Below are 22,145 nucleotides of genomic sequence, written 5' to 3' on the forward strand. Positions count from 1 at the left end.
CGGAAATTTCGACCACCTGGGGTTCTTTAAAGTGCACTTAAATCTAAGTACACGGGTCTCAAACATTTTCGCCTCGCCGCGGCCTGCATTCGATCCCGCGACCTTCGGGTCAGCAGCCGATCGCCATAACCACTAGACCACCGTGGCGGGGATAGATAGATAGATAGATAGATAGATAGATAGATAGATAGATAGATAGATAGATAGATAGATAGATAGATAGATAGATAGATAGATAGATAGATAGATAGATAGATAGATAGATAGATAGATAGATAGATAGATAGATAGATAGATAGATAGATAGATAGATAGATAGATAGATAGATAGATAGATAGATAGATAGATAGATAGATACGGCCAAAGTGCCTGAGGTTCGTTATGAAATGCTTTGCATTTAAAATGTAACATAGCTCATAAAAAATGATCCTCCGTTGCTGACGTGGAATACCTGCATTTCAATCATTCATCACTTCTCGAAAAATCGTGGATACCTAGAGTGCAAAAATATAGACATACATTGATACTGATCACAGTTCACGAACAAATATTTGGACATACTTACTCTTCGGCGTAGATGAAGAGCTCGATCCTGGGAATGTAGATGGTCACTTTTACGCGGGCGTCTACGGGTATAGAGTTGACGGTTCCCGTGTACGTCACGGCGAGCGGACCCCCGTCGATCTTGAAGTGGGCTGTGATGCCGCTGTCGGTGGCGTTGATGTAACTGCGCTCCCATCGTTTCAGGTTCGACAAGCCGTACAGCTTCCCTTGGGACAGACGTACACGGAAGTCAAATATCTTCGTGAATGTGCGCCGAATATCTTCCAGTGGAAACGCGTCGAAGGATGGCATGCTTAGCACCTTCGCTAGCCCGATGTCGAAGAGGGTGTTGCCGTCATTGCAGGAGCGATCTGGAAAGGAAAAGTCTGCATATACGGTACTCGCAAACGGCGCGTGGCAGCGCAGCTGCACTATAATAAACAGACGCTGTAAATAAATGAAACCATGAGATAACTACAAGCAGATGTCGTCTCCGTTTTGTACAGAGCTTTGTGCGCAACGGACATCAAACTCGTCTCTCATTCGCCGCGCTTCGAGATGCCATCGTTCGTACTAAAGCGCCCTTGAAAGAGAGGGCGTGCTTTGGTGCCTTTTGAAGGGAGTTGGCAAGCTCACTTTACGCAAATTAAATGTGGCAGATCCCACGAATTGTGGGAATCGATTTCACGTGAAGCAGTCAGCGAGTAGCTGCGTATGCCGAATTTGTGAATGCGAAGCCTTTCTTAGCGAACCAAAAGCATTTTGAGCGTCTTTATCTATCTATCTATCTATCTATCTATCTATCTATCTATCTATCTATCTATCTATCTATCTATCTATCTATCTATCTATCTATCTATCTATCTATCTATCTATCTATCTATCTATCTATCTAGCCGCCTACGTCTGGGTGCTCTCGTGATAACCTCCTTAACTTGGTCTAGACCAAAATCGGCATAGGAGGGTAAAGGGCTTGACAAATATGACTGTTTGGTCATGACATTAATAACGTGAAAATCGGGTCGCGTACGTCGTCAAACCCTTTCCTCCATACACGTGTGGCACATACCCGTATACCACGGGCCTCGGTATGCGCCACAGCTGATTGACAGTTATATCTACCCAGGAGCGGCGAGAACAGACATTGGTAATTTAAATGCGAGGGCGTGAAGAAAAACTCACATCGGCAGCGTTTTCCCAACGAATTTAAAGAATTTTTAAAAATCAGTATCCCAGCAGGAAAATAACCCAAGCATACCACAGAGCTACGCCAGGTCTTGAGACTGCTTTGTAAAAAGACAAGACCCTATGCAGGCGAATGTCCACGCAACGTCAATTGTGGTTGCAGTGCTGGCTATCTAATTTTATAGCACAGTAATAAACATTACCTATGTACTCCTATGATATATGATACAGACGTCATGCCGGCTTAACGTCATTTGTGTTCCTAGTGCTGACTCCGCTTTTATGACAGTCTAAAAAATGTAGGGACGCCTTCGAACTCTGTAATGGGTCGTCCCCTCCAGCGCCTTCTAGTGGGTCGTTGTCCTCTTCGGCTCCTTTCTGAGAGAACGCCACTCGTGCTGGGAGTCCGTGCTCCGTCTTGGCTGTCGCCTTTGTGCATCGTCGCCGAGTGCTGTCCAATAAACGTCTTTACATAGACATTAAATTTGCATTCTTATGATGCAGTAAGTAATATTCAAGCGTTGCTCGACTCCGGAGAAATACGCTAACGAAAGTTACGTATGATAATCACATCATCGCGCCGTTGCGTGCACTTCGTTTCGATAATACTGGCGTCTGTACTCTAACGTGAGTGCTGACGTTACGACACACCATAAGTTACCCTTTAAACGCCAGTGTAGTCGACGTTCCTGGTAAGTCCGCGATGTGCACACAACTACTAGAGCAAAAAGCACAGTTGCGTTAGTTGGTGTTGGTGTCGTGATCCCACAGGGCGTGGCATCTGTCGAGTTTTTTCTTTGGGCGAAGTCGTACCAGATCGATCGACGTCTTTTGTTAACTTCTGTGGTTGTATGCATATCGAGGGTTTACCAGTCACACCTGCTGTACTGCCGCATAGAAGGTAGCTTGCGCGTTTTTGGGCAGTGCAGAAAGGCAATGCACGGACGTGTATTGTCTCTGGTTCTGCGCTGCCCCAGAATCAGTGGCGTAGGGATGGTCGATTAAATTTTTTAATCGATTAATCATTAATCGTTAATCGATTTAGCCTTTAATCCATTAATTGCTTTCGACGGAATATTTTAATCGATTAATCGGCATTTTTGTGGATGCTTTAAAACCGATATCTCTTTGTTTGAGAGGCATCGTTCGTGTTTGATATGGACCCAAATCTTCTTATGAGACGCGCTGACGACAGAAAATTCCCACTTTTCAAAGTGTCGACGACGGCCACCTTGTGTCCCACCACAGTGTGCGAAAATTCCCACTTTCGCACACTGGACGCAAGGGGCCCGTCGTCGTTGGTTGATGTCGCGGATTCAAGCATCTGTGACCATCATCCCTGGACTATTCGGCAGCAGGTCGTATTTTCTCGAAGCCTGCCTACTCGAGCTCATCGAAACCGGAGGCGCGTTCGGGGACCACACTGGTTGGAAAGTCGCAGCTGAAACTAGAGGTGTGCGCCGCCGCGCCGCGCCGCCGCCGCCGCCTGTTTTTGGTCACGCCGCTCGCGCCGCCGCCGCCGCCGCCGCGCAATAATTGCGGCGCGCCGCCGTTAGTCTTTTCTTTTAATTCGAATGGGGAATCTGGAAATAAATACAGCACTTCGCCGGAGGAGCTCTTCTCGATCTGTCCTTGTAAAGAACTGTCCATTTCAGCGGCCGCTGAATAGCGAGAGCTCAGCGAAAAGCTCGCCCCCTGTTTCCGGTTCATGTTGTGCAGCCCCATCATGACATCACGAAGCTTTCAAACACTCTCGACACAAATGATAGGGACGGAATGCGCTTCAAGGCAACGAACGCAGCCCTCAAAGATCCGATTTTCGGTGCACATGTCTTTTGATCGTGTTAGCCATCGATTTAGGTTTAATGCAGCCGCTCGTCTAACGCAGCTGTAAGGTCGGTATGCATTCCCTGTATCGATCTCAAACATCTGGGACACATTCCTATGCAAAAGTTCCTGTTTCTGTGCATTTCGTCCACTCTCTTCTTACGCTAGGAATGTGCTGGCGGGTTTGGTGCGGCGACGTGGTCAAGAGCGAGGTGACATCACGGCTCACTGCTTTTTCGAATCACTGATTCGCTCCATTTTGTGCGTTTGCGACGGCGCATGCAGAGCTAACAGACTGCAGCCGACAAGCGCGAAATCATGATAGGTTCAACGCTTGGTACTGAAATTGTAGGCGTGCTTTATGAAGAAATAAGTGGCGAGGAGATGTCCCCAGTAAGAAGGGTACTGAAGGCGAGAACGAAACCAATGGAAAAGGCGCCGGATTATATGATTATTCCAACGGACGCACTCTTTACAGCGGAGACGATGCAGCTTTCCAGGAAAAAGGCGAGCCCGCTTCGACGGATTTTGTATATTTTTATTGCGTTAGGAATTGTATGGACACTCAACACAGGTTTTCACCGTCACCGTCGTGTTCCGTTTAAACTGTAAATCGATAACATCGCTCCGCACATTGTACATGGTTAAAGCAGAGATGAAGCAAGCTGGCCATCTCCGTCACACAGAATAACATCCACCCGCGTGCGAGGCCTGCCGTTGATTGCTCCTCAAGCAGAAGGAAACGCCCCGCCAGTCATTTGCTGGGCGAAGGAGCAGGAAGGGATGTTTGGGGAGAGGGACTGCGTAACTCGAGCAGCATCTGTGAAGTTTCACTATAAGGGCGCCGTCGAGAGCGCTGGCACGCGCGCTATTTCGGCAGACATCCCCCGGCGAACTGCTCGTATACCTTCTACGCGCTCTGAGCGTTGTGAGCGCTGTGATCTCACTGCTTCACGCTCGGACCAGTGATACGACAAACTGACCGCAAACCGCTTCTCTCCCGGGAGCGGCCGTATTGCCATACACCAGCGTTTTGTAGAGTTAAGTGAGATCGGAGCTAAACAAGTTAGCTGCTAGCCCTCGTTCATGTAATATTACGGCACGTACTTATCGCATTCACTGCTTCGCCTTCCCCCCTCCGCCTAACCCCCCCCCCCCCGCGCCGCGCCGCCGCCGATCCGATGAACCCCGCGCCGTTCACGCGCCGCCGCCGGAGGTGGAAACACCGGCGCGCCGCCGCCGGTGATTTTGGGTCCGGCGCACATGTCTAGCAGTGTGGCGGAGGGTGAGGAAATCCCGAGAAAGGTGAAAGAGAGACGAGGAGGAAGAGGAATTAAATAAGACGCTCGCTCTCGTAAGCACGACATCTTTTCTCGGTGTGTCGGTTAGATATTGTGGAAGCCATATGTGTAGATCGCGTCAGTCCGCAATTAGAGTATTATAATACTCTAATTGCGGACTGACGCGGTCTTTTCCTTGAGGTCACCCATGCAGAGATTACACAGAAACATACTGGCCTCAAAGAGACCATCGGTACAGGCAACTGCGGGAGTGACATGAGTTTCTGCTTCCCGGCTAGAATAAACAGCAGCTGCGCCAGTATACTCCGCAGGTTTCATCTGATCGTCGCCTTAAGGCGGCGCCACTCGCACCTTTTCAATCGTATACGTACAGCCTGAACGATGAGCGCTATCTAGTGTATCAGACATTACAACATAAATTTCGCGACTGTCCTTCTTTCTTGTCACAGCAGAAGACGGGGGCCTCTAGCTGAAAGCTGTGTTTCTCCCTAAATATGCGACCATACAGTAATGCTAAATGCTACAAGGTCACTTCTTCAATAGTAATGCACTGGATGCTAGACGTTCGGAAACCGACGTGTAAAGTTGCGGATTACATAAAGGGTCTATAAGACCCTCTTCACAATTCGCGAGTGCGCATTCCTGCGCTACATTTTCTCTCAACTAATGGCAGAAACTTTCGTGCTTCAAGTAGAGACGAGGTCGTAGTTGCATGTGCTGTCTATTATGCGTGTTCGTGTCGAGAGAGCCGAGTCTACATTTTCCACGTCCCAGCGCAAGCAAACCGCGCTGGAACACTCCGTTTGAAGAAGTGACTAGCTGTCAATAATTGGGCTAAGTGCATCGAAGGAAAGCTATAGCTGAACAATTATGAAAGTGGTATATACCCTATAAGACTGCCAGTTGGGCTAGCTTGTATACAGCATAATAAAAGATGCTTACTAGCGTCCTTGTTCTATTTACGCTAGCAAACATGTCTTATTATGTATATACGGATTGCCTAATCCTCTCCCCATCATCCTACTTCATCACTCTTTTTCCCCCGTTGCATTTTCCCCGGTGCAGAGTAGCAGGCAGGGGCGTACTTGCTCAGGCCACCCTCTCTGCCTTATAATATATTTTCTCTCTCTTTCATTGGTAAAGAATATTTTATTTGCTAAAGAGTAAAACAGAACGGCACTAAGAACCACTCAGGAATAATATATGAGTCAAGAAATAAGCAATGCCGTACTTACACAAGAAACGAGTAAAATCTGAGGGTTGAATAAAATACAAAGAAAGTTGCGATTGACACTACAGGCGAAGAAAACTACTCATTTATCAAATGTAAGGAGAGATGCGTTTATGTGGCAACACGATGAAACAGCGCGGCAAAAAACGAACACGAACAAAATAAGCAACAAGACGATGCGCTGGTACGTATGAGGCAGTAGCAGCAGAAGACTGTGAGCCTGAGAGAAGCGGGCAAGTTCATTTCTGTCTCGATGGGGTGGAGGCGCTTCGAGCCCGGGCTTGAAGCATTGGGGACTGCTTGGAGTTGGACGCCGTACGCGACGGAGATCAGAGCGAGTTCATAGCTTTCTTTATGGGGTATGGTCGCCGCCAGCTCCGGGCTCGTTCTGCTAGCGCAGAAATATGCGCTCTAGTGAAAACAGTCGAAGAGAGGCGATGTGCACGGCATCTGCGTCTCAGGATAGCGCGCCTCGCACTCATGCGCTCCGGCCAAGGGGCGAGGTTGGGGGCGGAGTTGGTGGTGCCGTAATCGATTAATCGAGTAGTTTTAATCGATTAATTCGATTAATCGAAAGCCGGTAATCGATGACGATTAATCGATTAATTGTGGACCTTTAATCGATTAATCGTTCATCGATTTTACCATCCCTACAGTGGCGTATCCAGGGTGTGGCACACCGGGGCCCGTCACCCCCCCCCCCCGCCCATCCCGAATTTTTTCCCATAGGATACAGAGCACGAAATGATCCCCAACCACACTTATCTGCCCAGAACCCATGTCGGATGAAAGAGTTGCCCCCCCCCCCCCTCAAAAAAAAATTTCTGCCTACGCCACCGACCAGAATGGATAAGTTGCAACTCGCCCGCCTTTCTATTCTGCTCTAGCTTATAGTCCGACGTGACGTGGGCCCTCACGTTACAGCACAGACTTCATTTTGTCGAAACGAAGTGTAAGCAGCATTCGTTGGCCTATTCCTACGGGGTCTAACAACGATAGATTATATTACAGCTTGCCGAATCTTAGGACTACGTATGTAACGTTTATTGCATTAGTATCAAGCGTGTAGCCACACTGCAAGCACAATTTACGTTAGACAAGCACCTTCACCAAAACTGATGTTTGGCAACCGTTGATGTAATGCTTTGACTTCTGATCTGTACGGCGTGCTTGCTAGATGAGGACAATTGCGGAGCCTCTGTCAGCGTTTTTCTGCTACATTGAAATTGCAATTATTAAAAATTGTATGTATTTTCCTTATTTAACTCTCGTCTGCGCTTGTGCGTGTGTCTCACTTGTCCCAGTTTTTCGCGCAATTCTTCGTAGTCATGAATTACCAACTCGCCCAGCGATTAGTCCTTCTAAATTAACTCTCGTAAAGTGTTTTCCAATATATATTCTCGCCGTTCCTTGATTGAAAATAGAGTGTGAACCAAGTTTGGCGCACACCCACATACCACGGGCTGTGATATCCGGGTATAGATAGATAGATAGATAGATAGATAGATAGATAGATAGATAGATAGATAGATAGATAGATAGATAGATAGATAGATAGATAGATAGATAGATAGATAGATAGATAGATAGATAGATAGATAGATAGATAGATAGATAGATAGATAGATAGATAGATAGATAGATAGATAGATAGATAGATAGATAGATAGATAGATAGATAGATAGATAGATAGATAGATAGATAGATAGATAGATAGATAGATAGATAGATAGATAGATACGGGAGGATGGCGGGGGACGGATGGGTGGATGGATCGATACGGTCAAGGTGTCTGTTTCGCCAAGAAATTCTTCGCATGAATCAAAGTTTGCCACTTTAGCGTGGAAACGTGGGTTTGTATACAACTTCATAGTCGCATAGTTCAATGGGGCGATGAAGTACTGTTGTTGAATACAAATCATATGTCAGAGCTTGTGAATGAGAATCATACGCTGTACGCTTAATACATTTGCCATAATAAGCATCGGCCCAGTAAAATCGCCTATAGAAGACATGTTAAATAGGATCAATTTTTTTTATTTAGAACCCTAATTACTCTACGTATAGGTTTAAACATAGGGTTATAAAGACCCTAGATGAAAAACTCTCCATAATGCCCATGCATTCGAATCTGGGACCGCAAGGGCACCACCTTGAGCCGCTATTAAACAACGCTGCAAATGCTGCTAGCTCCTCAGATGCTTGCTAGACTTTGCGGTAGTATTCAGTTTCAACGGACGAACCTAAGCTAGCTGGCTGTGTGCGCTGCGTTTTTCTGCGCGCAGCCATGTAGCCGCGCTCGTGTAGTGTGGTCCGCGAAGCTTTGTTGTAATTTCCAGCGGTTTGTGCGTGATTTTCAGCAGTCATTCACTATTGATGATGTATAGCGGATAGGGCTTCTCTGTTCGCTGTCACAGATGTCACTCGACCAAGTCAGAGCTACAAACCTCGACACCCAATTACCGACACATTTTCCAGGCCTTTCGACTAAGCTTAAAAAGCTCACGAAGCAGAAGGATATCAAGGGCGCCCGGAGCAGTGACGAATGTGAGTCACCAGCAGTGGTGTATACATGTATACACCACTGCTGTAGAGTGAAAGACTTGGCGACTTGTTTTGGTACTCATTGCAATCAGTGCAACAGGATATGAACGCAGGACAGAGAAGTGCGTAGTGCAATACATCTGTCATGTGTACATCTCGGCCTTGTGTTCCTTGCAGCGCTGTTCTCACAATGTGTACACTACGTTGGGCAAAGGCTATCGTTCGCTGATGTTAAGTAAATCCTTAATCGTGCTGTATTTAGATAGTGCTTTTATATTATCTGATTATTAGTGTCGTTTGCTGCTCAAGAGAAAATTGCGAGCTATTCGCTTTCGTTTAATGGTCAACAAACAATAGATACAAACAAGCTGAGAAATCACAAAATTCCTTGCGTCAAAAGATCAGTGTGTCACACTTTACAAATAGATGATTACAGAGAAAATGCACCATTACTGTCGGCATGTTACGTGGATAAAACGCTTTTGATATGTGATTCCATCTGGGGTATGCGGTGTCACTTGAATTTGCCCAACTACATTGCGCATGACTATTTTCAATTCGAACAACGAGCTCTATAGGCGCATCGCGATATCATTTTACTTTTTTTTACAACTACACCTTAGCACAGGGCTTCCGTTTCCTGCAAGGGTATATTGTTTACTCCTTCACACTGTGCCTTCGGAGAGTACTTTTCTGTTGTCTCACACAAGTACTCTCATGCCAATTTTCCAGTTCAACTATGCGCTGCATGATAACGGCTTCGGTTCCCAAGTGACCGCCACTGGTCCTTGTCTATTAATGTTCTGCAGTATTGGGCAAATGTTCATGGGAGCTTGACCGCTATAAATGGCTAGACCACGGAAATATTGATGAATGCTTAGGTACACTCATTCATGCTTGCAGTCGGCTGCATGGGAAAGGGGGCTGCTATCGTACATCGTCCCCTTGAGCGTTAGGACAGTTCCTAAAACAAGAAAACGGCATCACTTTCTTTAGAATGATTTCAATTTTGCATAGCTCATAGTACGTATAGTGTTCAAGAAAGGTAGCGCGACGTCGGAACTTCAAATATAATTGGCATGCTGCATAGGTCAAGATATCCACGTCATGTCGCTCTGAGTATGCCACTAAAGGTCATGTTAGCTCTGATGTAATAATGATAATGGTTGTCCTAATCACCCCGATATGATTATGAGGGACGCCGTAGTGGAAGACTCCGGAATTTTCGGCCACCTAGGGTTCTTTAACGTGCACCTAAATCTAAGCACACGGGCCTCCGGCATTTCTTCTCCGTGGAAATGCGGCCGCTGCGGCGGGAATTCGATCCCGCGACCTTCGGGTCAGCTGTCGAGCACAATAAATGCGGAACCACCGTGGCGGGTTTAGTTCTGATGGAAGTGTATAAGGCAATATCACTTAAGAGACTCGAGCTGAAGACGAAGCAAACGAAATTTTATGTTCATTAGTTAAACCTAAATTGACGCGTTTCAGTGCGTGAACACTCTACTTCGTGAGTCCTCATTTTTTAATAAGGCGCAGCCTGCGCGTCAGTGAGACTACTTGTGTAAACGGTGAAATTAATTGGTGGCACAGACGTAAGCCATACGGCGCGTTAGTGTGTGTGTGGTGTGTGTGGTGTGTGTGTGTGTGTGTGTGTGTGTGTGTGTGTGTGTGTGTGTGTGTGTGTGTGTGTGCGTGCGTGCGTGCGTGCGTGCGTGCGTGTGTGTGTGTGTGTTCTGCCAGGTTGAAAATGCCAGCAAAAATACGAAGTTATTGAGGTCCAACTCACCTGCGGCTGAGACGGCCAAGATCGCCAAGAGATAAGACGCGTGAAGTTGGAATAAACATCCCTTCATTGTTAAGCGAACAAAACCGCGCTGCCGGCGGTTTTGTTGCGTCAAGTATTGACGTGATGGGCGAGTCTTCTAAAGCGAAGCGTCGCTACAGGCTGCGCGAATTATTTTACATTTACTGTGCTGCCCGCATTTAAGGTAGCTGCACTAACGACGCGGAGCTGGTTCCTGCGCGCAGACTGACCGTAGACACCACTAGCATGGCTCTTTTATAATCCGGCTCGCATTACTGTGTCGAAAAGCTTCCTCCAGACGCGGAACTTTCGAGCAACGCAAGCTTAGATTGCGTGCCGTGGCGCAAGAGAGAGATTTCCGGGGCCAAGTGTGAAAGTATCCATGTCTTGGTGATAACATTTAAGCTGCGGAAGCGCGTAGGGGCATCAAAGAACCCGCACAACCAGCTGCGATATCTTAGAAAGCCTTTCGGCCTCTCCCGTAAGATTCATTCTATCTTCCCGTAGGGGGAGGGTGCACTCACATTTCAGAAAAGGGTTATGAAGGCGGGCTGCAAATCGGAAATATCAAACAGGAAGACTGCTATTCGCTTTTAAATGATGAAAGAAAGCCACTGTGGCACTCACTGTCTATAAATGTAATGACATTTTAATGGGAAAGGTTACATTCCGATCGCATTCCTTTTTCCAGTTTGTTTTCAAGTCCTTAACCCCATCAATATTAAGATGTTATTGATGCTCTCACACAGATAGCCAAACAGTGATAGCAACAGCAATCATCGAGCTGTGCTTGGTTTCCTCGGGAGGCCTTCAACATGAACGCGGTTGCGACACCTTGGCGTGACGCAGCATTCAAGGCGACTTCTTCTTCGTAACAGAAACACCGCTCAGGCAGCTGCGGAATGTTTAACAACGCCGCGCTAACGGCGGTCTAGGCGTCACACCTGGATTTTCAATGAGGTAAGACGTACGAGAAGTTGTCAGCGTTACTATACGTGCCCCAAGCGTCTGAAAGCACCCGCACGCGGAATGCTCTTAAAGGGCCCCTCACCAGGTTTGACAATTTCGATCTAACGAGCGCAATGCATACACTGGGCGTTCACGATCACGTCTGCCAAGATTTGCAACGCTACGCGCCGCGGAAATGGGACAAATTTCAAGGTGAACGCTGCTTGCCTTACCTCTCGCGGGCGCGCGCTTTAGAGAATGAGGGGATGACGTACATGAGAAAATGGCCCTACGTAGATGGTAGTGCTGTGACGTCGCTACTCTACGTAGACGACTGTGCTCTGACGTCGCCAACAGTAGCACGTGACGCTGAGATAATTATTTGACACGACATGTGTAGTCTGTGTAATTTGTTGCTTGAATAGATTAATAAAACTTGAGAGAAATAATGAGACACACAAAGGGAATGTGTGCGTCTTTTTCATTTTTTTTTTCGTGAATTGCAGCGAGATGCGGGGCTAATGTGCCTCCCTTTCCCTTGCGTTCGTGTCACCGCGGTTAGCGCATCGAGCAGACGCCAGCCCTGGAAACGAAAGTAATGTTCTGGCGCGTTCGAGCACTCATTATGCTCATTTATTCTACCGCGTCCAAGTAAACGTTAATGCGGCACTGGCTCACGATACCGCCACTCTCGTGCCCGCACAAATGTCTCGACTTTCATGCCCCGTCCCGCAGAAATGGGCAGTACACCACAGAGAACGCCGACAAAACGCCCATGGCCGCTACATAAAAAAAAGGTAGCGGCCGTGCAACGCCGCTCGCGTGCTCGGGCTGGCTCGGCCACGTCATGCGCACGTGACCATGCATGCGCATGACGTGTTCATGCGTATGTGTCAAGTGAAGAGGGCAGGGAAGGGATTTGGCTTGCGAAGGCCACACGGGGCGAGTGGCAAGGGTTTGAAACTCGCCTCCTCGCGTCATAGTTTCGCGCGGCAACAAATTATTGTTTTTTAAATGCGAAGCATTTCTTAGCGAACTTCTGCGACTTTGAGCGTATCTATCTATCTATCTATCTATCTATCTATCTATCTATCTATCTATCTATCTATCTATCTATCTATCTATCTATCTAGCCGCCTACGACTTTGTGCTCTCCTGGTCGCTTGGTTCATCGAATGTGCACCAAAATTGGTATGGCGTAACATGGCTGTATGACGAACATAAATGACAAGTCATAACATGAAAATCATGACACGCATGTCATGTACAGCATGATTTACATGCTACGCTCATGGTGCGCTGGCGGCCGTTTCGCTAGTTTGATATACACCAAAATTGGTATCTTGCGACGTGACTGTGTGACGAACATAAATAACACGAGTTAACATGACAATCATGACACTCATGTCATGCACAGCATGACTTACGTGCCACGCTCATGGTGCGCTGGCGGCCGTTTCGCTAGCTTTATATACACCAAAATTGGTATCTTGCGACGTGACCGTGTAACGAACATAAATAACATGAGATAACATGAAAATCATGACACGCATGTCATGTACAGCATGACTTACGTGCCACGCTCATGGAGCGCTGGCGGCAGTTTCGCTAGCTTGATCTACCCCGAAATTGGTATTGCGCGACGTGACTGTATGACGAACATAAAAACTCGAGTTAACGTGAAAATCATGACACGCGTTGTCATGTACAGCATGACTTACGTGCCACGCTCATGGAGCACTGGCGGCAGTTTCGATAGCTTGATCTACCCCGAAATTGGTATTGCGCGACGTGACTGTGTGACGAACATAAAAACTCGAGTTAACATGAAAATCATGACACGCATGTCATGTACAGCATGACTTCCGTGCCACGCTCATGGAGCGCTGGCGGCCGTTTGGCTAGCTTGATCTACCACGAAATTGGTATTGCGCGACGTGACTGTGTGACGAACATAAAAACCCGAGTTAACATGACAATCATGACACGCATGTCATGCACAGCATGACTTACGTTCCACGCTCATGGGGCGCTGGCGGCCGTTCGCTAGCTTGATATACACCAAAATTGGTATCTTGCGACGTGACCGTGTGAGGAACATAAATAACACGAGTTAACATGAAAGTCATGACACGTATGTCATGTACAGCATGACTTGCGTGCCACGCTCATGGGGCGCTGGTGGCCGTTTCTCTAGCTTGATCGACCCCGAAGTTGGTATTGCGCGACGTTACTGTGTGACGAACATAAATAATAGGAGTTAACATGAAAACTATGACACGCATTTTCCTCAATGACATACAAGACGATGTATGCAGCTCTTTGCTGGCTGCTTCGCAATACATCGATTCCCACAATGCGTGGGATCTGCCGGCTTTTTCTCTGCTCGTAATGAACTGATTTGAGAAATTCTTGCGGCATACTGCTCTTCATACGGCACACGACAACTTCCAGCGTCTAACTAAAATTTGCTACGTGGCCTGGTGAGCGGCCCTTTAAGTGTGCTCTATTCTGCCTGATTGGGCTTGCTCATATGACGTAGTGTTCTAGCGCATCGTATTTCTATACATAATTGACCGAGTTGAAATCGAGTAGTCGGACATTTCAAGAGCGGAGCTTTTTAAGCTTTTCGTTGCACCGGGAAGTGCGAACAGTAATTATCATCATCATGAACGCGCTCACTTCGTGCTTTTCAGCTTCTCCTTCGCTTCCACAACACGAGCGCCGATTTCTCCGGCGTGGCCTGTAACAACCCTGATGGGTGAGAGGGGAGAACGAGTACAGAGAGAGAGAGAGAAGAAAAAAAACAGGAAGAAACAGAGAGACAGAAAGAAAGGGGAAATAATGGCGAAAAAAATTTCTGGTGGGGCGGTGGGATTCGAACCCGCGTACCCACGATCCGATGGCGAGCGTCCTAACCACTAACCCGTCCAGGCATCATCATCATCAAGATGAACGATTAATAGTCGTACGCATGAAAATAATCAGTTTTCGTTAATCGAGTGTCGAGTGGCACAGTCGACAGGATTCGAGCCTGGGCGGAGAAACCCCAATTGATTTCCTACGGTATTTACATCCAAGATTGGGAGACGTAGAAGCATGCGGAACGTTTCCAAAGAAAGATGAATCTACAAGAATTTCTAGACTATCAAAACGAGCGGGAACTGCATCCAACTGAAACGGTTGTACAATATACCCTATTGAAAATTCATCCACCATGAGGAATGGTGGATTCCACCATCCACCATTATGGTGGATTATGGTGCTGGAAGATGGTGGCACGTGGTGTATGCTGGATGCTGGCGTATGATGGATGCTGGAGAACGACGGAGCGTAAAACGGCTCTACAGCGTCGGCACCATCGTGCCTAGCCGTCACGCATGAATAATTGTACAGAAGGCGATGTAGAAAGAAAGCACCAGTACAAAAAAAAAAAGAAAAAAAAAACCCGTATGCAAAAAAAAAAAAAAAACTTCCGGCACCGGGAATCGAACGCCCGACCTGCGGATCCCGAGCCCAGTACTCTACCACTACGCCACGCTGACACTTGCTTCCCGACTTGCAAAATGGCTAGTCAACATACTAATACACCGTTTGACTTCAACCTTGTATGTCTCATCCTGGGGACAGACGCGCTCTTCACATCCTACTAAAATTTGCGTAGTTATTAAACGCAAACAAACTGCTGCCAGTAACGAATGGCACGTCGATAATGGCAACAGCGCTAACTTTCTTCCAGAATTCACAACGTAGCTCCAATACAAAATGTCAAGTGCACCGAGGAGCGGGTTTAATTAACCGGGTGTTACTGGGAAGTTTTAATAGCCGTTTCTCGCTTTTTCCAAAGTGCGACATGTGCAGAGGCTTTCTGTCGACTCTAATCTCATTCGATAAATACGCGCGTACAATTGATTGAGTATTGTGATGTTTTTTTAGTGCAACGTACAGCGCAGCCGTACCAGCGCACTGATCTGACGCTGTATCATTAGCTACAACTGCATAACAGCTGGGCCAAAACAAGTGCAGTGCGCGGGAAAAATATGCCATCATATTGGTTCAGTAAGGCGTACGAATTGACAAGTCTATGTTCTCGCATACGTGTCAGAGAAGCGCCGGTGAGTGCGACCGGCGGCGGTTGGTGACCGGAGGTGTTTGCTGGAAGCGCGTCGCATCTATGCTCATCGCTTCTTATGCGGACACCGTACACAAGACAAAAATGCTCCATTTTGGTTAGCCGATGCCACAGGTGTGCTGTAAAGTCATTCGTACTCACCGGAATCGTTTACACTGAAACCAGAAGCGCCGATAACACGAAGACGGACTCGGTCGCTACGCTATGCCTAACCTTTGGTGGCAATCATGGTGGTAGGATATGATGGTGGTAGTCATACTTGGTGGGGCTCATCTTGACGCAGGCCGAAGGTAAAAGTTTGTGCATTTCAGCTTGGCATGCATTTTCACTATTACCTTAAAGTGCCGCTGAGGTATGTGAGTGTGCAAGAATTACCAGAGTGGCGTTTCAAGCGTGGCGGTATCAAGCGGAGGCTTTTTTCTGGTCTCCCCGCTGAAAGGACTCATTTACTTCTCGGCAAATGCGCGCGATGTAACACAGTTACTGTCGCTGTTCACACCGACACTTCTAGACTTGTAAACATCAAAATGCCGCAGCAGATCGCGGATGTAAACCTGATAAGTACGTGCGTAAAATGTAAACATTCACAGCTGCTGTGATCCAGAAAACTTGTGGCGGTTATTGGCGCCGCATGAATAAAAAAAAAAGTAGTGCTGGAAAGCTTAATGATCGGTGTTGGCTTCTTTAAACTGCATATATTTCTGCACATTCAAGAGGAAAACATAAGAACTGACAGCGACTTCACATAATATCACGTTCACTGCCATCGTGCCACCGTCATCCACCATGCTTCCATCCTGCCACCGTCATCCAGCTTGTTCACGAAGTCATCCACCAAAACATGTTTTGCTCGCCACCATCAGCCAGCATTTTCCACTTAACACCAAAAGAAGCTCGCCACCACCACCACCATCTGCCACCATTTTTTCCACTCTCGCCATCATCAGCCGTCATGACCACCACAGCTTCCACCATATCCACTATTCTTTCCACCTTGTCCACTATTGTTTCCACCATGCCCACCAAGATTTCCAGCATCCACCAACCCACGATTTTCAATAGGGTATGTACGCAATTCAGAACGCTATGCTTGAGAAAGCCCCCTCACAAACTCACCACTAAGGAATGCATATCTCTGATCTTGAACGGCGTTGAAAACAAGTGGAAAAGTGTTGAACATTGGGCGAGTTCGTTCGTCGTACTTGAAGTGGTATAGCGCATTACGGGGAAGAAGAACCGGCCAGTCTTGTGTCGGTCTGCTCGGCCGGTTCTTCTTCCCCGTAATGCGCTATACTAGTTCAAGAAAACAAGTGGGCTACGCCGCTAGCGTCTCAAAACTTCAATTCCTTGCTGGAACTTATTGACCGAGCCGCAAACCTCGACTCACGACGAAAGCTGGTAATTGAGCCAAGTACCGATCCCAAGTATGCGTCTATGAACAAGACAGGTGGGTCACGCCATTTCAGCTCTGTCTACACGCAGAAAATGTTAGCAGCCAACCGCCTAAATGGACACTAAAGAGAAACGACGAATTGGTTTAGATTGATAAAGTGTGCTCTGAGAATTCTTGTGTAGTTTATTTCACCACTATAGGTTTATTATTACAGGAGAAAACCAAGTTCAAAGTTTCATTTTTAAATTTCGCGCCGAACTTTGTAATTCGTGACGTAAAAGATTTCAAGGAGCATTTAACATGTTTTGGCGCCACTGGCTCGACGAAATTTCCACAAACTCGTTATGTCAAGTCCCTGGCCCCCTCAGAGGACAATGTACTTCGATTTAACCGATTAGGAATTACGTAGGCCCAAGCAGGCGCCGTCAAAAATATGTGACGTCACGGCAAATGGTGCGGGAATTCCAAGGTGGCGTCGCCACCTGTATTTTCTTTTTGCGCGTTTTCTCGCTTATTAAGCGTTTTCTCGCAGCAAGCGTGGTGTTTTTGGTGTCGTGAAAGAGTACTTTACGAATGCGAGAAAAATCGTTTTGCTCTTTAGTGTCCCTTTAATGGTTATCAGCCCTCGAGAGCGAAGATGCTTCAACTGTTCAGTGTTCGGGCATCTATCAAGGGACTGTTAATTGCCAAAAACGATTGCAACTCTCAAGGCAGAGCAAAGACGGAAAAGCAGGCAAGATGCTGCGTTTGGCAGATCTCAGGACCGAAATGTCCATATGTCAAGTTCTCAGACGTATTCCATACCAGTTACAATGCTAGGGCCGTGAGAGCTGGGCACATGCAGCGACAAAATCATTTTACGTGGCTAGATGTATTATTTCAATACATCTGCAAAGAACCTTAAGTGAACACTGATTTATCGCTCTTGTCCTCGCTGTCCGGTGGGCACGCTGGCAGATGCGCGAATTAGTAGCACAGCAAGAACAACTTTTACTGACTAGCAAATATATAAAAAATTCGGCAGATCCCACGTACCGTGGGAGTTGATGTTATGCGAAGCATGCGGTGGGTAGGTGACTGTGGCGTAACTTTTTTTACTGAGCGACACGTTAAAAAATGACGCTAATGATTTGTATAAATTTTATTCGCACACTTATACGTATATGTTCAAGAGCCGCATATGTGTTATATAACCAGTTGTTTACGGTTGGGTAACGCTGCCAACGGCAACGTGGGTATTACCAACACGAGAAGCGGTAAGCTGATATGTAGTGCTTATACGTGTCCCGAGAACGCACGCACGTTTCACGAACCCGTGTGCATGTGTGCAAGAAGTTCTTGACAGTTCTTGAACAAGGGCATCATCACCGTGATCAGTGAGCACCAGCAGCTGGTCATGACATGTTATAGGATCCGGTCGTGATCGTGGTGACGAGTCCATGTGTAGTGAAGTATGTGGTATAGTAGAGCTGTTGGAATTCGTAGATGCCTCGATCATTTCGTCGACAAATTGTCTGACGACAGAGCCGGCGACATGTCGGAACCTGAAGCCACCCTTCGCTTTGGTGAGGTATAGGCCGTCGAGGCTGGTAGTCCTGGATAGTGCTACGTAGACCAACATCAGTGGATGGTGTCTGTCGTATTTCTAGACTACCTGGGCGTATGTGGCCTACGTAGGCTAGTCTGCAAAGCGGCTGTCAATCAATATGGCATCATCCTCGGTCAGCATGAGGCCATCGCCCAGCCTCGTAAGAACTGAAGAGGACACTGCGTCGTTCTGGTGCACGAAATGCATGTTACGGTGCGGTGATGTGGATATCATATGCAACTTTCCTTAATGTATTCCACCGGCGTCGAGCAATGCTTCAATATAGCTTCAATATAAAAGCCGAGCCAACACTGGAACTGCAGACTTTAACCTCATATGACGCCTGTATCGTAGGAGCACACATCGTAGGAGTATCATGCAGTGTTTATTGCTTTCTTGTAAAATTATATAGCCAGCACCACAACCACAATAGACGTTTCACTGACATCACGCCTGCGTAGGCTGTTTTTCAAAACCAGTTTATAGACCTGGCGTGGCTCAGTGGTAGAATACCTGATTGCCACACAGAATGCTTGGGTTCGATTCCTGCTGCGTTCGTAATTTTCATTCTTTAAGTTCGTCTAGTCAACGCTGCCGATGTCGGTTTTCCTTAACGCTCTCGCATTTAAGTTACCAATGTCTGTTCTCGCCGTTCCTGGGTAGATATAAACTGTCAATCACCTGTGGCGCATACCCGTACAGCACGGCCCGTAGCAAACGGGTATGTGCCACACGTGCCTAGTGGAAAGGGTTTGACGACGTATGCGACAGGATTTAAAGTTATTGTTGTAATGACCCGGCAATCATATTCGTCAAATCCTCCTATCCTCCCATGCAAATTTTGGTCTACACCAAGTTAAGGAGGCGATCGTGAGAGCATCCAGACGTAGGCGGCTAGATAGATAGATAGATAGATAGATAGATAGATAGATACGTAGATAGAAACGCTCAAAATGCCAGTGGTTCGCTAAGAAATGCTTCGCATTTAAAAACAGTTCACTTACCTAACATCGGCAGGGTATGCGCTCCGAAGCAACCACCTCTGCGAGCAGCATCCTGTCAGCACGCTCGGTACCACTTACTACTGTTAAAGTGCGAGACGCTTTTAGCGCTGAAACGTTTACCTTCTTTAACGCTCATGACCGACCTTGCAATGTCGTCGCGATTACACACATGCGTTTTCGTGCAACCTTCAATAGACACAAACATTTCTAAGCCTGACTTCGACCATGAACATGCCGCACCACACACTCGTGACCGACCTTGCAATGTCGTCGCGATTACACACATGCGTTTTCGTGCAACCTTCAATAGACACAAACGTTTCTAAGCCTGACTTCGACCACGAACATGCCGCACCACACACTCGTGACTCGAGTCGAAAACATCCACTGCGGCTGTGGCTAGCTGTAGTCGGCACGCTTGTTGGCTGGCGCTCGTGCCGTGGCCATACCACAAAAACAAGATTTTATTTTTTAAAGACGATAGTCTTTCTTGGGATACTTAAACGCAGAAATTTTGGTCTGTCTGTCTGTCTGTCTGTCTGTCTTTCTGTTTGTCGGCACGTCCCTCGATTCAGCCACCCGGCCAAAGTTGAAGCACTTGCCCAAGGGCCAGCCATCTTGAACGGCTGACTAGGTTCATACTTGTGTACATTGTTGATGAAAAAGCAAACATTACGCATATCTGAGGCGCAACATCACTAGGCAAGTATTAGGTGGTGTGTTCCTTTCATAGAAAATGCATACATACGTAATTCTAAAGACCCTAGTTTCTTAAGCTGCGCTGAAAATGCGACTGCGCGTTAAACTTGACTTCCTCCGTGCCCTCTGCACGAGCTCATTGTTGTGTTTCGGTTTCGGTTCTGTATTTCACTGTACGAATGCCATGGGGCGCCGCTCTGGCATTCCTTTTACCCAGGCGACGTGTAAATAAAAGAGGGTGTGGAGAGTACTCGTTGAGTGCGGACATTTCTTATGCTTCAGCGCTTCGCACCAAACCGCGTGTTCGGGCTGGCTCGCGTCCCCGCCGGTCTTCGCCTACTGCTGCGCCGGGAGTACCAGCCCGCAACACAGCACTGATGTTTCCCGACGTATTTCCAGATGGCGTCCATATCTCACGCAGCGCCTCTTCTATCGTCTTTAGACGACATTTGCAGCGAAGCACGCAGATACGCGGCCAACTTTTTGCTATTGTATTGTAATATTTTGCTCTATTTCCAACCCCTCGAAAATATTCAGCTGCTGACACATTGGAAGGAAGGTTATAGAAAGCGTAGCGAACCGAAATTTCAGCTGCAAAAATAAAAATAAAATAGAAGACATACAGCGCCTTCACGCGACAGCTATTATCTGCAATGAGCTCTTTTGGCAAGCCTGCATCACTTTGGTTGCTCGGCGTTGGTTGCTCGTGGTTTTGTTATCGTTATCGTGTTTCCGCATGTTTCGAACTTCAGATTTTTCTCGTTTTTATTTGATGCGCGTTAAGGGTGACCCCGCAGGTACAGTAACCTGCGGCAGCGATCGCGATGTTCACCGTCGTAAGAAGTGCAAGCGCTCGAGCGCGCTTGCACTTACAACCTACCACCTACTACTTACAAAGGCGACGAAAAGAAACGCGAACAGCGCTGTTCGCATTTGTCTTCTCCGCGCTCTTAGCTTGGTGACGATAAAAAGACGCTAGTCTCGTGAATGTATCATGGATAGCTTGTCTTATTACCAGCCAGGCTACAACTGTTTTGAAAAGTAATGCGACCAGCGGAGCTGGTAGATGCCGCACTGTTCGCGTTTGTTTCCATAGCGTGCTGTCGAAGAATCGCAATAGCCCACCTGCTGAAAAGAACGATGTATACATTATGTGCACACATTCAGGCAGGAAGTGACGACTTCTACCTTACATGTTGACTTCGCTTATTTTATTAGCAGGTTATTTTCCCACCCCGTTTGCACCATGCAAGGATAGCAGAGTACGAATTGCTGCCTTTACAAGAACATTGAGTACCCCAGTTAAAACATTACCCACTGTGGCGTTCCTTTTTCAACTATGATAACCTTCTCTTTCTGTAAACCTGTCTTTTTGCGGGTTTATCCCACAAATATAATGCATAACCATAACCTTGAGTACAGAATGAAATTGCACAAATATACAGGCGCCTGTGTAATTATTTTGGTGAGATTTATGAAAAATATGGCTGCGATATTTTGGAACACTGTTATGTAAAACAGCTACCACTTTGCTCAAATACTGAAAAAATCAAAAACTGTCTTTTGGCTGAATTCGCTACTGCATGACCCTGTAAGTGAATTAAATACATATAGGTGGACTTTTAATACCGTGCATAACCCTGTGACTTTGGTGGCAATTCACACCTGCTAGTTCTATAAATGCAAATAGCTGCTATTTATTGGCTCTACAGGTGACAAATAGACGTCGCCTATTCAAGCCTATTGGTGCCTACTGGTTCTGTAAGTGAGAAATAGCTGCCACCTATTGGTACTAACATATACCTATTGGTTCCATTGGTGACAAATAGATGCCTCCTATTAAACCCTATTGGTACCAATACGTGTCTATTGGTTCTATAAGTGACAAATAGCTGCCAGCTATACGCACCAATAAAAAATGTATTGGTCCTATCGGTGACA

The 22,145-nt window shown here is 46.8% G+C and overlaps 1 protein-coding gene across 1 annotated transcript; it reads right to left on the reverse strand.

The window, feature by feature from the left end:
- Positions 1-554: 554 nt before the first annotated feature.
- On the reverse strand, positions 555-10,634 carry LOC125757949 (uncharacterized). The gene is made up of 2 exons (XM_049414350.1): positions 10,423-10,634; positions 555-915 (listed from the first exon to the last, which is right to left on the reverse strand). The coding sequence occupies exons 1-2, from the start codon at positions 10,487-10,489 to the stop codon at positions 563-565; spliced, it is 420 nt and encodes a 139-aa protein (XP_049270307.1). The 5' UTR covers positions 10,490-10,634; the 3' UTR covers positions 555-562.
- Between the last annotated feature and the right edge of the window lie 11,511 nt (positions 10,635-22,145).

Source organism: Rhipicephalus sanguineus, chromosome 3, assembly GCF_013339695.2.
Source record: "Rhipicephalus sanguineus isolate Rsan-2018 chromosome 3, BIME_Rsan_1.4, whole genome shotgun sequence".
Taxonomy (NCBI): Eukaryota; Metazoa; Arthropoda; class Arachnida; order Ixodida; family Ixodidae; genus Rhipicephalus; species Rhipicephalus sanguineus.

What these genes read in the sequence shown, in the direction of transcription:
- LOC125757949 (XM_049414350.1), bottom strand. Translation starts at nt 10,489, where the DNA reads ATGAAGGGATGTTTATTCCAACTTCACGCGTCTTATCTCTTGGCGATC. An exon ending in CTTGGCCGTCTCAGCCGCAG is followed by an intron (nt 916 to 10,422) that starts GTGAGTTGGACC and finishes TTTCCTTTCCAG; the next exon opens with ATCGCTCCTGCAATGACGGC.